Source organism: Eubalaena glacialis, chromosome 14 (genome assembly GCF_028564815.1).
Source record: "Eubalaena glacialis isolate mEubGla1 chromosome 14, mEubGla1.1.hap2.+ XY, whole genome shotgun sequence".
In the NCBI taxonomy this organism is placed as follows: Eukaryota; Metazoa; Chordata; class Mammalia; order Artiodactyla; family Balaenidae; genus Eubalaena; species Eubalaena glacialis.
In genome coordinates, this window is record NC_083729.1 from 29,872,197 (window position 1) to 29,888,112 (window position 15,916).

The 15,916-nt window shown below is 39.8% G+C and overlaps 1 protein-coding gene across 2 annotated transcripts in view; it reads left to right on the forward strand.

Annotated features, from left to right (window-relative positions):
• CRIM1 (cysteine rich transmembrane BMP regulator 1) overlaps positions 1–15,916 on the forward strand; it is a 204,006-nt gene that overhangs the window by 115,714 nt on the left and 72,376 nt on the right. For both annotated transcript variants that reach the window (XM_061168559.1, XM_061168558.1), the window contains exons 5-6: positions 4,534–4,655; positions 14,143–14,325. In XM_061168559.1, the coding sequence (XP_061024542.1) occupies positions 4,534–4,655; positions 14,143–14,325 (305 nt within the window). The remainder of the gene's footprint in view (positions 1–4,533; positions 4,656–14,142; positions 14,326–15,916) is intronic.

The following is a 15,916-nucleotide window of genomic DNA, read 5'->3' on the forward strand; positions in this document are numbered from 1 at the left end:
TTGGATGTCTTCATGTCATTCATTTTTTCATTTACAAGACAAATAAGACATGCCCCTGCACTAGGGGAATTCACAGGAGAAACAGTAGGATTTTGACTTCATAGGAGGAACAGGTCCACTCCAAGAGGAGAGAAAACTAATCCTGGTTGCTTTTTTGGTCGGAGAAAGCCTTGTAGGGCCGTGGCCTTAAGGCTGTGTGGGATTCACCTGGGGCACAAGAGAGGCAGGGATTTGAGGCGGAGTGGACGCTGAGCTGTGGCACTGAGTGACAGGAGTGGGTGTAGGGGTTCAGTGAATGGCAGATTGCCATTGTTACTTACGTGTGCAGGAGCATGTAGAGGGGCCAGTAGAATATGGAAGCTAGAGGAGAAGTAGAGCCTAGACTTGGGAGCACCTTGTAAGCTGTGCTAGGACTCTGGGACTGTCTGTGTAGACCAGGAAACAAACGACCGGAAGGGAATGCACGAGTGTGCACTGCCTTTGAGCCCGCAGAGCAGCCAGCATGGGCCTCCTAAGGAGGGGAGTGCCCTCTAGGGGCTTAGATGATTTTTCTGAGTGCTGTTCGTCTTTGTACTCAGCCACCCACATGCCCACTAAGCTGAATCCATTACCTGCTGGAGAGAGAAAAAAAGACAGCTTCACCAACCTACCTGGCTGCAGCTGTGATTATATTATGCAAACATTTATTAGTTTGGTACCTTGATTGATGATTATCTTAATACTGAGGATAACATTAAAGGCTTGATTTTTCAGGCAAATGGCAAATACAGGTTGCTTCTTGTTGGAGGTTAAAAAGCCCTTAGCCCATGATTCTGTTTATGTGAACTGACCAAAATAGGTAGGTCCATAGAGAAAGAACAGAGATTCGTGGTTGCCAGGGGCTGGGAGAGGAGAAATGGGAAGTACAGGGTTTCTTCATGAGATGATGAAAATGTTCTAAAATTAGGTAGCGGTGATGGTAGCACAACCCTGGGAATATAAAGACCATTGAATTGTATACTTTAAAAGGGTGAATTTTACAGTATGTGAATTGTATCTCAGTAAAACTGTTATTTTATTTATTTGTTTTCTTTAAAAACCCTTAGCACTTCTGCTCCAGGTGTCCTAAGAGAAGTGTGGTATTCGGGGTTTCAGAGAGGAGCTATTACCTGAGGTTGGCCTGGAAAGACAGATGGTATCTAGACAGACAGCTGGAGATGAGGACTAGATAAGGAATGTTCAGGAGACAGTAGGGTGAGCAGTGGAAAGACAGCAAAGGGAGGGCTTGTTTGGAGAATAGAAGGTGACTGTAGCATCAGGAGAATGAAGAGAAATACTGCGAGATTGAATTCGAATAAAGATCTGTGGACTTGAGAGTGTTGAATGCTAGGCTGAGAAGTTGATCAGTTAAATGAAGAGTAACTGAAGGTTTTTGACTCCAGAAGTACAGGAACTGAGCCCATAGGATGGGCGTGGCATGAACTGGGAGAAGGGGAGACTTTGGTGAGAGGAGACCAGGTCGGAACCTGGAAGTTGGAGGAGGGAAGGTTTTAGAAGCGAGGGGTAAGTGTGGACATCGATTTACTCAGAAGTTAGTCTGTTTCCTCAGCCGCTAATCCACGTGTTTTCTCCATTCAATCGCTTGCTCTTTAGCCAGGCATTGGGGTAAAGGGTAAGAGGGAGATTGGGAGGAGGGACCAAAAAAAGAATCAGAATGAAGAGAAAAGGTGATGAGGGCAAGATTCTGGTTGAGTGCTTCAGTTGTTCCGTAATTCAGTGACTCACTACAAGAAGACTCTAGGCTCTTCTAGTGGAAAATACAGGATAGGAAGCCTTGTTTGATTTTGATTTATTATGTATAGACATAATACATTTCCTTGGCAAATAAGGGTCCTGATGAGGCCCCTGTTTGTTACCTGAGAGTGTGTGTAGACGTATCTGTCGAAAAATAACTCACATGAGTTGTATTATGTTGAACTCTGTGAAATTGCTATTTGACTATTTTTGATCTGCAAAGAAAGCAGTTTCGTGAAGTCTCAACCTAATAGATACTTGCTCGATAGATATCTGATGTGAGCCCAGATTTTAACCTTTTCTGATTCCTTCATAAGTTCCTTCTTTATTAAGGTGCTAATGGTCTTGAACATCTGCTAGTCTCAGGTTCGGGGAAGCTGTGAAGAATCAAAAGGTGGCAGTAAGTAGGGAGGGCTTGCCAAGGGGCTGGTAGAGAAGGGGAAGGAGCTGGGAGCCAGCCTGCCGGCCAAAACCAGGGCATCTGAATCCTTGGATCTTTAGTGTGCAATCATTCTGGGTTTAGAAATAAAAATTCAACCTAAAGGGTTTTCCTTTCCTAAGTGGGTCACTAGGCAGTTGTGCAGTTTTAGATCTTCTGCAACATGCTGGAGATAACCTGTATGGGTCTCTGAGAAAACAAGAGAGATGTTTAAATGTTGGGAAATAGATCAAATGTAAAAAGCAGAAAAAAAGGGCAAACTCAGTCATGGTTTTCAGGTTGGTGTGATTTCTGTCAGCCCAGCAGAAAGCCTGGCACGCAAGTGCACACACGTGTTGAGGAAAGGTCTCTGAAGGGTTGAAAGGCATCAGAGGAGGTATTTATTGGTTGATCGTGCGCTTCCTGGTGTTTAACCTAAAGTAATTTCCTAGAACACGTCAGTGGGAGAGAAGGGGAATTCCCAAAGATGTGGAAAAAGGTTAGTCAGCTATTCTTGTAGGATTCTTTCACTGTAATGACATCCAGATATTGCGATCAGGGTGGGGCCTCTCAGTACTCTACCCCCATTAATCTGTAAACTCTGAAGAGTTTAAGTTGTACAGAGTGTGAAGTGCAATAAATGTAAATGAGCTATTGTTACTGTAATGTCACAGGGATATGATCATCTGCTTAAAACTGCAGTGCCTAGGCACATAAAAATGAGAGACTGTGGGATAACCTTACCAGGGACTAAAAGCTCAGTTCATATTTACTCAGCTGTAGAAGGTGATTGTCCGGTAGGAATAGAGATTATGAATCAAGAGCTCCCGGCTTTGCTCACACAAAACAGCCAAACATTTATTTTAAACCATAGTCAGAAATACCATTGCAGCAAAACTTTAATTACCTAACACCCTCTTCTCCAATATAATCCGTATATAACCATCTCCCCACATGGAAGAAGCCTGAGAGGGGATATTCACACCTTTCCAATGGCTTTAATGGTGTTTGGTGCAAATTTTAACTTAATTCATTTCCTTTTTAGTTCCACAGTTAACTATAAATGTCATTAAACCTCTAGGCCTGATTATGGAAGTACTTGTGGACAACAGTCATATTTTAATTTATGAAAGATCCAAAGAAAAATAGGAGAACAAAACAATCAAATAAGAAGAGGGAAAAAACAGAATTAATGTGCTAATGGTTCTTCCCTGCTGGGAATGTTACCCTCCCCTGATCTTGTCCTCTCTGGTACATAAATACCCACATACTTCCGGCAAGGATGTCTCTTTTTAGGATGTCTTCCTTTCACTCCTGCCAACCTGGGAACTCCCTTAGTCATCCCCTCTACCCTCTGACCCACACTTCCATTGCCAGGGGAGTCCCAGGGCAGAGTCTAGCTGCTCCTTCCTTGTATTACATTTACATCCTGACACCCTGCTGCCCTGAGCTTCTCATTTCCTGCCTCTTATTTCATTATAACACATCAACATCAGGCAGTTGACAATATCTTTTTCTCCTCTTATATTTACCTGCCTCTTCTTTTCCTATGGTCAGGCAAGTTTTGCAGCGGAGTTGAAGTTAAGGGTGAGAGCCAACAGAGGTAGTTTGCATTCAGAGAAATGCACACATGCAGCTTAGAAGGTCCAAAACATTAAGACCTTCAGCTTCCAGATAGCTGTCACAAACTCCATTTGCTAAAGCTTATGCCCTTTATTTATAAAGCTCCTCGGTCTTCAATCAGAATCTATTTCTTTTATTATACACAATTATAAATTAATTAATGTAGCTCCAGAGGAGGATGCTACTAGACACAATCACACAGATTTAAAAAAAAAAAAAAGCCAACACTAATAACCTGTTAGTTGAAAGAAGAGTCAGAAAATTTGCTGAAAAACACCTAAAGGTCAACAGCAGCCAAGCAGCAACATAGAATCATTTAACGCAGGCGCATCATTCTGTGTCAGACCGTGCAAGCATCACTGATGTCTGGAGTAACAGGATAATGTATGCATGTAAAGATGGCCCTGAGTCATCAAGAAAATGTTTGTTATGCTCAATACCAGTCTGGTTAAGTAAGAAATGAAGTAATGCATTTTAGGAATATTTCTGTCAAAATGGTTAACGTTAAATATCTGGGCGTATACTAAGGAGATGAGCCTTAGTTATCTGGAATGCCAATTATGTTAGGACACGCTCCCCATTCCCCAGCGACACCAGATGAACAGGACAGTGTCATAGAGAGGGGTGAATAGTTTTCCACAGACACTTTGTTTGTGGTCTCCCGACTTCTGTGTTGTTGTTTATTCATGGGGTTTTCCTTCCCTTTTCTTTGGTTTCAGATGCGAGTGTCTCTCTGGCTTATGTGGTTTCCCCGTGTGTGAGGTGGGATCCACTCCCCGCATAGTCTCTCGTGGAGATGGGACACCTGGAAAGTGCTGTGATGTCTTTGAATGTGTTAATGGTACGTGGGGTTTCTCTTGTTCTCAGAGAGTGTACATTTGTGCAGGAGGAGGAGGGAGGGTTCAATCTAGCTGTTTCTGTCTTTTAAAAGGCAGAGAATATACTCAGGGACTTGATGAAACTCAGAAAGAATATTTGTTTAAGATCCCACTAGGCAGTAGAGAAAGTTAAGAAAGGAATCATCATTCCATCCATTAGAAAGAGCATTTTGGAAGTGTAATCACAGACTGCATGTAGCCATCATATTTTGCTATGTTTCAGTAGTTCAGAAATTTTAGGATTGCAAGAAAAGGATCATGGAAAATGTGGTCGTATCCCTCCTGTCATTCAAGATCTCATTCCATTATTGTCAGAGGTAATCTTTGTAACTAACACCACATTGGAGTGTCCACAATTTGAAAGAGAAAAGACACTGTTTCTCTAGTTTAGCATTTTCCTACTTAGAGGAAACACCTCTGGCCATTATATTGGCCTAGTTGGAGCTGGAACCTTGTGGACCAGAAAAACAATCCTTCAGTCATAAGATTACTTCAAATAGAATCCACCTTTCTCCCTTGGTGTGTGATGACCTGGCGTTTATTGAATTTAGATGCTAGAAGGGAGGAGAGCCTAAAACATGTCCCTCCATCAGAATTTTCAGAAGAAAAACAAAGAATAAACTCAAGCAAGTGAAATGTCAGTAATTTTAGAGGACATTATTTAGTCAACACCTAGACACACAAGGAAAATGATTTTGGATTTGGACAAATATAACAAAATTACGCATATAGAAGCGTCCATATTTGCCGCCTACAAGAAGTCGGGGTTCAGAAGATTTTCTGCCCTCCTCCCAAGCTGCCCCTCCCCCACAAAAAAAGGTTATATTAAAGTCCAGACCTGTTTCACCGAGTCCTGTAGTTTTTAGTCCAGTGGCTGCATATTTTGTTTTGTTTTGCTTTGCTTTGCTTTGAAGAAACACTTGTAGTATGGCTTTGTGGTTAAGAGAGAACATAGACTACAACTAAATGACTTCAGTTTGAAAACTAGTTCCTCCACTTAGTAGCTGTGTAACTTTGGGCATCCCTTGGTCTCCCTGGGCCTCAGTTGCCACATCTGTCATATGGAGTGAATAACAGTAAATTAAATGAGGTTTTATATGTGAAGCACTTGAAATTGTGCCTCGAGAGCAATTAGTCTGTATAGTTTTGTGTGCCCACCTCCTGTTCATATCCAAAGATGCTGTTCTGGACATTGCAGGGGGATGGAGAAGGTGAGGGGAGCCTCCTGACTTAAAGACCTTTATAAATACAGGCATGCAGGGAGAGGTGCAGGAAAAGTTCCACGTGCATAAATCTCTTCTCAGTGCTTCTCCCCACCCATATTATTATCCAGCCGGTAGTAATGTCTGTTAACCACCAGCAAATGGCCAAGCCTCTGGTACTGCTGAAGTGAATTGATTGTAGGTGACATTTTGTGAATATTTAACTTGTACCATTGAGACAGAAATAGTTGGTCCTTGTCCTGGGCTCCCAGCATCTCAGATGTGCTTCCTTCCAGTATTCATCCCTCTGCACGTCTGTCTCTCATGCTAGAATCTGAACTGCCAGAGAACAGAGAATCTATCCTTGTGTCTGTGTTATTAGCACATTGCCTGCCTCTCAGAGTGCACCCAGGTTCTGATGGGTAGTTGGGTGGGTGAGTGAGCAAGTGATCTGATTCATATCATCTTAGTTCCCTCTAGAGTGGCTGTTAATTATCAGCCCATAGAGGGCTTACTTTGTGGGAATTCGCCATCTTTTACTGCCCTACACTTTAATCTTAAGTCTCTTGTCCCCAGGAAATATCACCTCTAGTAATACAGTTTGCCGTTGTATCCTCTGGGTGAGGAAGAGGAGTGCCTTTCTTCTTTCCTTGCTTCTTGATTATAGAAACCCAAGTGTCATGACTTTCTCATCAGGACATTAACTTTACATCTCTCCCCAGTGTGATATGGTTTGGACAGCTGATAACTGCCCCCCGCCACCTCAGTGGCCTTGCCCCCGTTTATAGAGCCCTGACTTCAGGAACAGGAGTTGCCTTCAGCTGTGAGAAAATGTTGAGATGACAAAGCAGTCACAGGATTTCTGGTGTTTGCCTCTTTCTTGCCACCATAAATTGGTTGGGTGATCTTTGCTTTATTTCGTGTCCTGCTATAGTGTGCCTATTTCTATATTAGTCATTCAATTGTAGATGAGACTAGAAACTACAGTACTCTGAAGATTCAAAATCCCACAGAACAGTGTTTATGGAATTCTGTCTCAAAGCCTGTATTTCGCTTTTTTTGTCATATACATACACACATACACATACCTCCCCTCCACGCATACACATATTCGTATGTAAGTGTATGTGTTTGTTTGTTTATTTGGCAACTGGTGCCCTGGGAAAATCATACTGTTGTCATAAGGTCACCATTAGAGGATATTACATATCAAAAATTCATTATCATTGCCCAGATGAGCAGAGGTCTATTTTATATATACATATTTTAAAAAGCCATATATATGGCCTTTTAAAAAAAAAAATATATATATATATGTGTGTGTGTATATATATATATATATATATATATATATATATATATATATATATATGTATGTATATATAAAGCCTTGCTTATGCACAAAGGATTTGAGGCAACTTTACACTGAGAACAGATACAGTAACATAGTGGTAAAATATTAATGAGAAAAGAGAATCAGAACCGTAGAGTTGTATGTAAAAGTTGAAAATGAAAAGCAAAAAGAAAGTGCCTACAGGTATGCAGGCCATAGCATCTGTCTGTTTAATTGTTGGAGTTAAATGTCAAGTTAGGCCCCCAGCGTCCTGGCCATCAAAGTGAAAAAGGAGATAGAATCAGATCTGCAGTTCTTATTTTTAGAGACAAGAAGCCTGCTGAACAGGGCAATACTCTGCTCATATGGAAGCTTGAAAAGAGAGCGCTGGATGACACAATAGATCCTATCCTTAGTTGCTTTAATCCCTTAAATGTGGAAACAGATTTCCTCTGGCTACTCTTCTCAATAAAAAGCAAAAGCAAAATATTAAAATACACCTCAGCAAAAGCAGTTTTCAGAGGTGAGTTTGACACCCAGCTGGAACCTGGGTGCTTAGAGGACTACTGATTGATTTTGAGAAACCCCCAAACATGTAGGAACACGTAGGAATAGATCTGGGAACCCCAGTTCAGGAGACAGTGGGTTGCATGTTAACTAACCCCATGTGCAGACACAGAGATTGCCTGCCAGCACTCGGCTCCTAAGCTGCCATCCAGGTGACCTATATGCTTATGTTATTTTTTTAAGGTAAGCGTTATAGTGAACAAAGAAGGTTAAAAAATATTCACAGAGAATTCAAGAACTCCTGAGTTTTGAAAACATTAGCCTAGATGAATAGATGGAAAGAACATTCTCCATAAATATTTGTTCTCTTTTCTGTTGGGTTCGGTTTTATTTTGGGGGGGAGGATGGGAGAGTTGCCCATCGGATTGTTATTGTCTGTGACGAAGGGCTAAAAGGAGGACCTGTGAGATATTGGCTGAATGAGAACCCTGTTGTTTAGAAACCAAAGGAACAGGTGGTATGATTGAGCTCCTTTTGTGTAAACTTAGAAGACATCAGTATCATCCCCTAGAAGTATGACCTCCACAGCAGTGTTGTATAATCCCAGATCTTCTTCAAGAAACAGTTCTGTGTCTGCTCCTGCCCATAAGCAAAACTTTTGTCATTAGTCAGCTGGAGCTGAGTGATGGCCTCTACTTTTAGATGGACATGTGTTCTCCATTTGGTTACAATACACCCTATTGCCTTACACTGGCCCAGCTCGCTCATTTCTAGAGGCACTTGGGTTTGAATAGGGAAGTCATCCACATACAGAATATGGAAACAGTCATTTGGTTGCTTAGATATGATCAGCTGTCCAGTGTACATGCACAAAAATCCAAACTAGAACATCATGGTTTGAGTGTTGTAGCCACTAACTGACTCTTCCAGCATCAGACACACTAACATGTCAAATCCATCAGTCACAGGAGAGCCATACCCAAAGTCAGCTTGCCCCTCATGTAAAATTTGGGACTAGAAAACTAAGACCTGCAGTTTGTTAAGAAAATTAGTACAAAAACTTATAATGATAACCCATTGTCTGTTCAGTGATAATACTCAGTAATATTTCTAGGGACATAATGTCTACTTCTACAGTGATGGAGAGAATATGGCACTTTGAAAGAAATATTCCACTCAGTACGCATTTATTGAGCATCCATTGTGTTCCTGGGGTCTTATCAAGCTAATTTTGCTTAAGAGTGATACAGTCTTTTGCAGTCCTATTTTGTAAGTATTGTTCCCCTTCCCTTATCCTGAAGTAGTATCCGCCTGGTATTCTCTAGCACACACACCCTGCTTCCCCCCCCCCCCATAGAAAAGGTGTTTTCCTCCTTCAGCTATCTGGAAGCTCATGTACCCTGTCTTTGTGATTACATCAGTTTGTTGCTGATTTATGGAGAAATTTTCAGACATTTCTCATCTGTCATACAGTTGTCTTTCTTTTGACTTCTTAAGTCTGCCCACTTGCTTCCTATACAGCTTACCCCCAGTGAAAGGAGACCAGAGGCAAAACATTAGCCATTTCCTACTGAGATATTAAAGAGAAAAAGCAACAGAAGTATACCTATTTGGATTTTTTCTCCATTTTCACATTTGATGTGAAGTTCTACATTTTAGTCTTTTCCTTTGCTAAAATTATATACCTATCACCGTCTGCCAATCAGTGTAATTTGGCAGGCAGTAGAAGTTATTAACAGTCTATAAGGTTCTTTGTCAGGAGTTCTGGAGTATGTTAAAGAGGGAAGAGAATATTCCAGAACTGAGAAACATAAAATTTAATTGGGCAGACACAAAAAACGTGCAAAAATACCTAAAAAGACACTTTTGTGCATCTCAATGCATATACACTTTTATGCATTGATAAGTACAAGTTAACACAGTAAATTATTTTATTTGTAATATTATTCTTTTCTCTATCCATGGAAAATGTCCTCTTATAGAGGTAGTGGTAAACTCCATAGGGTTCTAAGATTCACATGTATCTCCAGCAGGTGAAGAAGTAATTGGTCATTGCTCCTCAAAGACCACTGCCAGCCATTTTTATCATGCACTTTTCTGAAGAGCTTCTATAAATTTGTCTCAGCATCAAATAGGTATTTCATTATGTCATGTGATTTTTTTTTTTAATCCTAAAGAATCGATTGTGTTTCCAAGGCTGTGTTTTCTGGGACTCTCCATCTCTCTAAATTCCATTCCCTTGCTCTCTGTGCCTTAGCTAGTGAAATGTAACTCTTGTCAATCCCATCCCCTCCCGCTCACGTTTCTGCACAACCCACCGTAAAAGCGAGTTCATCTGGAGCTGCTTTATTCATAACCACAGCCTTCCCTTCTCACTCCTTCAAATCTCACACCAAGATTTGTGGCTTCACCCAGATGGTAGCTGTGGTTGATTAAGGCAAATAAGTATTGATAATTAACATTGATTGGTTTCTAAAATACTTTTTTTTTCTTCAGTTTGAATGGAAGCTCAGCATTTTGTTAGAATGCAGTATTTTGCCTCCTTCCACAGCATGCAAATTTGATTGATAAAAAGCACTCCATTTTCTACACTTTGGAACTTGTGGTCCAGCTGCCCAGTTTCTTCCAATCCCAGCTCAGTTTAGTATGTTAGCTAAAAGTATAATAAATTCTGAGCTGTAATAAGATGATTCTTTCTGACATGAGTTTTCTGAAAAAAGAAATAGTATATCCAGCCAGCACTAGGGAAGAGGTTCAGACATGCACATTTACTGCCTGTGTAAATATATACACACATCTCATCTCACACTAGCTATGTGACTTTAGACAAGTTACCTGATCTCCTTAAATTTCATTTTCCTCATTGAAGAAGTGGCTATTAATATTTGTTCTGTCTTCTTGACAGGATTGTTATAAAATCAAATGAGAAAGTACTTGTTTGTCCAAGTACAAAACAAATGTAAATATACTCAAATTAAAATGCAGTGACAGTCTCAAATATTTCAAATATCCAAGGTGACATGGAGAAATGACGTTAGGACAGCAGAGCCCATGAGAGTTGTGTGTATCATGATCTGGTTTTTCCCATCTTATTAAACAGGGTGCATTAGCTCAGGAGAACTTTCTTTAGCTTGGAAGTACTTTTATTTTACCAGCTTTATTGAGACACATACTATGCACTTCACCAAGTGAAGTTGCACAATTCACTGTTTTTAATGTATTCACAGAATTGTTTGATCCTCACAATCAATTTTAGAACACTTACATCAATCCCCCCAAAATTCCCAAACTCATTAACGGTCACTCCCCATTTCCCCCAAACCCTCCAGTACTTGGCAACCACTAATCTACTTTCTGTCTCTATACATGTGCCTATTATGGACATTTCATATAAATAGAATCATATACAGTATGTGGTATTTTTTGACTGGCTTCTTTCACTTAGCATAATGTTCCCCAGGTTCATTTATGTTTTAGTATATATCAGAATTTCATTCCTTTTTATGGCCAAGAAATATTTCATTACATGGATATACCACATTTTGTTCATTCACACATCAGTTGATAGACGTTTAGGTTGTTTCCGTTTTTTTGGTTATTATGAATAGCACTGCTATAAACATTTGTGTACAAGTTTTTATGTGAATAGATGTTTTCATTTCTCTTGGATAAGCTTATACCTAAGAGTAGAATTGCTGGATCCTCCGGTAACTCTGTGTTTCATATACATCCTCACCAGCGATGTATGAGAGTTTCAGTTTCTCCACATCCTCATCAGCATTTGTTATTATCTATATGTTTTTCATTTTAGCCATCCTAGGATATGAAGTGATGTCTCATTGTGGCTTTGATTTGTATTCCCTTAATAAGTAATGATGTTAAGCATCTTTTCATCTGCTTCTTGGTCATTTCTGTATCTTATTTGGAGAAATTTCTATTCAAATATTTGCTGTTTTTCAATTGGGTTGTTTTTATTGTTGTTCTTTATATATTCTGATGCAAGTCCTTTATCAGTATTTACAAATATTTTTTAATCTGTGGGTTATCTTTTTCTTTCTTTATGGTGTTCTTTGAGGCACAAAAGTAGATGAAGTCCAGTTTAACTATTTTTTCTTCTGTTGCTTATGCTTTTGGTGTTGTATCTAAGAAACCATTGCCTAATCACAAAGTCTCAAAGATTTACTCCTGTTATCTTCTAAGAGCTCTGTAGTTGTAGCTATTATGTTTAGATCATAGTTCTGTAATTCATTTTGAGTTATTTTTTGTATATGGTATGATAGTGGTCCATTCTTATTCTTTTGCATGTGGATATCCAGTTGCTCCAGCACCATTTGTTGAAAAGACTATTCTTTCCCTCAATGAATTATCCTGACACCCTGTTAAAAATCACTAAATATGAGAGTTTGTTTCTGAACTCTTAATCAGTTCCACTGAACTGTATATTTATCCTGATGTCAGTACTACAGTGTCTTGATTACTAGCATTGTAGTATGTCTTGAAATCAGAAAGTGTGAGTCCTCTAGCTTTGTTCTTCTTTTCAAGGTTGTTTTGGCAGTTCTGGGTTCCTCACATTTCCATATGAGTTTTAGGATTGGCTTGTCAGTTTTTACAAAAGAACCAAGTAGGATTTTGATAGAGATTGCAATGAAAATATAGATCAATTTGGGGAATATTTTCACCTTAACAATATTATCTTTCAATCCATGAACATGGAATATATTTTCATTTATTTAGGCCTTCTTTACTTTCTTTGAACAATGTTTTTTAGTTTTTAAAGTACAAGTTTTGTGCTTCATTTATTAAATTTGTTACTAAATATTTTATTTTTTTTAATGCTACTGTGAATGGAATTTTTTTAAACTTCATTTTCAGATTGTTCTTTGCTAGTGTGTAGATATACAATTTATTTGAGTTGCAGTTGTACCCTGAAATCTTGCCGAACTTTTTGTTCACTAGTTTTTTAGTAGATTCTTTAGAATCTTTTAAAATTCAAGATCATGTCGTCTGCAAGTAGAGAGAGTTTTCCTACTTACTTTCTCATATGGGTGCTTTTTATGTCTTTTTGTTGCCTAAGTGCCCTGGCTGGAGCCTCCAGTACAAAGTTGAAGTGGTGAGAGTGAACATTGTTGTCTTGTTCCTGATTTAAAGGGAAAAGCATTCACCCTTTCACTATTAAGTATGATGTTAGCTGTGGGTTTTTCATAGATGCCACTTATCAAGTTGCTGTTTAACAACTGCCACTCCTAAGTTATTGAAAGTTTTTATCATGAAAGGGTGTTGAATTCTGTCAAATATCTTTTCTATGTCTACTGAGATGATCCTGTGTTTTTTTCCCTTTATTCTATAGACATGCTGTATTACATTAATTGATTCTTGGATGTTAAACCAACCTTGCATTCTTGGAATAAATCCCACTTGGTATATAATCTTTTTTATATGTTGCTGGATTCAGTCAGCTAGTATTTTTTTTTTTTTTGAGGATTTTTTCTGTCTGTATTTATAAGAGATAGTTTTCTTTTTCTTGTGATGTCTTTGTCTGGTGGGAGTTCTTTTAAGTCAACCAAAATTAGAGTTAAGAAATGGATTTAGGGAGAGTGTTTTAGGGCAGAGAAAAAATTTTAAATCATTGGTGTCATTATGAGAATTGTAAGTGCAGGGCTTTGAGTCCTTAGCAGAACATAGCCTTGAAACACAATGGAAGGAGTACAAGGTTTTAGTTGAAGAGCTACTGTTTTTGCTTCTATCATTTGCTAAATGTGTGACTTTGAGCAAATTACCCAGGATTTCCTCACTTCTGCACTCAGGATAAGTATTTCTACATCAGACCTTTGTTATTGGGATTAAGTGAGGTAATGCATGTAGAAAGTGTTTTTTTAAAGGCCAAGCACTATTATAATTACAGATTATTAAACAGGATAGAAAAAAGAATTTCGGAGAAAACACTGGAGAAACAGAAGAACATAACCTCTTAAAAGGCCTAAATAAATTTTTTGAGGCAGAACAAAACCTAATGTGGAGGCAGGATCATTTACTTGAGGGTAGAGAATGATTTAACAAAAAAAACTTTTGTTTAACAAAAAATCTTTTTAAAGCACAAATCAGAAATGTGAGTTTCATGGTCACATGGTTACTTTTATTTGGGATAAGGAGACGCCAGTATAGATTTTACTAAGAGGAATTTCTATTCCTTAGTATAATGAGAATAGTGATGTGTTTTATTTATTTTATTCTACTTCACTTTGCATTGCTTTGTTGCTTCTGTTGTAAAAAATTATATTGAGTATAGTAAATTTCCTTCAAATTTTAACCTGCTGTCAGACAGTATTTTCTAGAGGCTGTTTGAAAAGTATGAAAGGACACCACTCAGAAATGACTTTGAATCTGCCTTGTTTGTTTTAACTCCTTTAGAAACAAAGCCAGCCTGTGTATTCAACAATGTGGAGTATAGCGATGGGGATATGTTTCGAATGGACAACTGTCGGTTCTGTCGATGCCAAGGGGGTGTTTCCATCTGCTTCACCGCCCAGTGTGGTGAGCTGAACTGCGAGAGATACTATGTGCCCGAAGGGGAGTGCTGCCCTGTGTGTGAAGGTAAGGACAGGTGCCAATCAGAGAATAAGAAGAAGAGACATGGTTTAGGGACTTAATATCAAAATTGACCTACTTCAGTCTCACTCCAAAATAGAGGAAGATTGAAGAAGTTCCCGTTTTTTGTCATCGTGGTCTACCTTGTAGGACTTGGGTAATGCTAGGTAGACTGTGTGAAACTGTCAATACTTCCCTGAGGGAAGTTACACCCTGGGTGTAGACAGCGGTCACCTGTTTCCACAGATCGACCTGAGGTTTCCCGGAGGTGCTTTCTGTTCCTCCTCTGTGGTTCCAGCAGTTCCCTGGCAAGTCCTGGGACTTTCTCTTCATCCTGACATTAGAATTCCACCTACCCTGCTCCCCTCAGATTGCTCAGCTAGGACAGGACCGCCCTGGTCCCTGACCACCTCAGCCAGTCAGCTCAGAGAGGAGCCGACCCTGCTTCCTTTCCGATACCCACGGCAGTCCCGGTGAGAGCAGGGCTCCCCGTCCTTTGAAAACGTGTGGTGGTGAGAGTGGGGTCATGGTGTGGCATGGTGGTGACACCAGGGCAAGGCCCAGACAAGTGTCCACTGTGGCCCTGGGCAGAAGGATCCCCAGGGCCTGCTTTCTCTTTATTCCCCTTTTCCCTCCAAGAAATAATAGGTCCGTGTTCCTCCAACAGGCTCGACCCTCCTGTCTCTCCTATTCAGAAACAATAAACATTTCAGAATGATCACTCTGAATATCATGTACTACAATCCACACATTTTAAGGATCAGGATAATCAGAAAAGTAGTCACCTGTCTGAGTTTCCAGTGAAGCCAGGAGCAGTGAGTGCCTGATAGTGTCTCTGGTCTGACTGCCCTACACTGTTTCCCCAGAAAGGAGGATCGCGTGAGCTTTCTTGTCCTGCCCGGACCACAGACCTTCAGTCTGGAGTCAGGCACATCCGTCTCATGTCTGACACTCACCCTGCCCTTACCTCCGCACGTGAAATGGGAGGACAGAATTTCATGCCATGTTCCGTAACTTTTTCTGTTTTCTAAATCCATTTCTTTTCAATATTTGAGTTCTGTTTACCACATAATACTGAAGATATGAAATTGCTTAGAGTATGCAAACTACATTCCTAACATTGAACAGTGGTTCATAACAGGGAGGCCGTCTTCCCTGTTAGAAATTATTTTTGCTAACATAGGTGAAAGGTGGTTCACTTTTTAGGTGTCATCAGGGATTTTAAGAAAGTCACATCAAACTTTTAACCTTCCCAATTGATTTGTTCCCTAGCTAGTTGGTCGTGTAAAAACATAGATATGGACCTCTGTGTAATAATCATAATGAGTTGTCTGGACATAGATCCGGTTATGTCTCACTCCCTGGAATTCAGATCCAGGCTCAAAGTAGAAATGAAGTATGCAGTGTAATATTTTTTATAAAGAAATTTTATAAAGTCTTATCTAACTCAGGTCTCTTGGCTGCTTGCATCTCTGGCAGACTGCCCTTCTGAAGCTGTGACTGCATGCTTTTCAGTGTTGACCTTCTAACTCTCTTGTAATGCCCTACTACCTCTTTGGAATAAAGAGGACCAAACTCGGAACTGCCTGGACTTTGC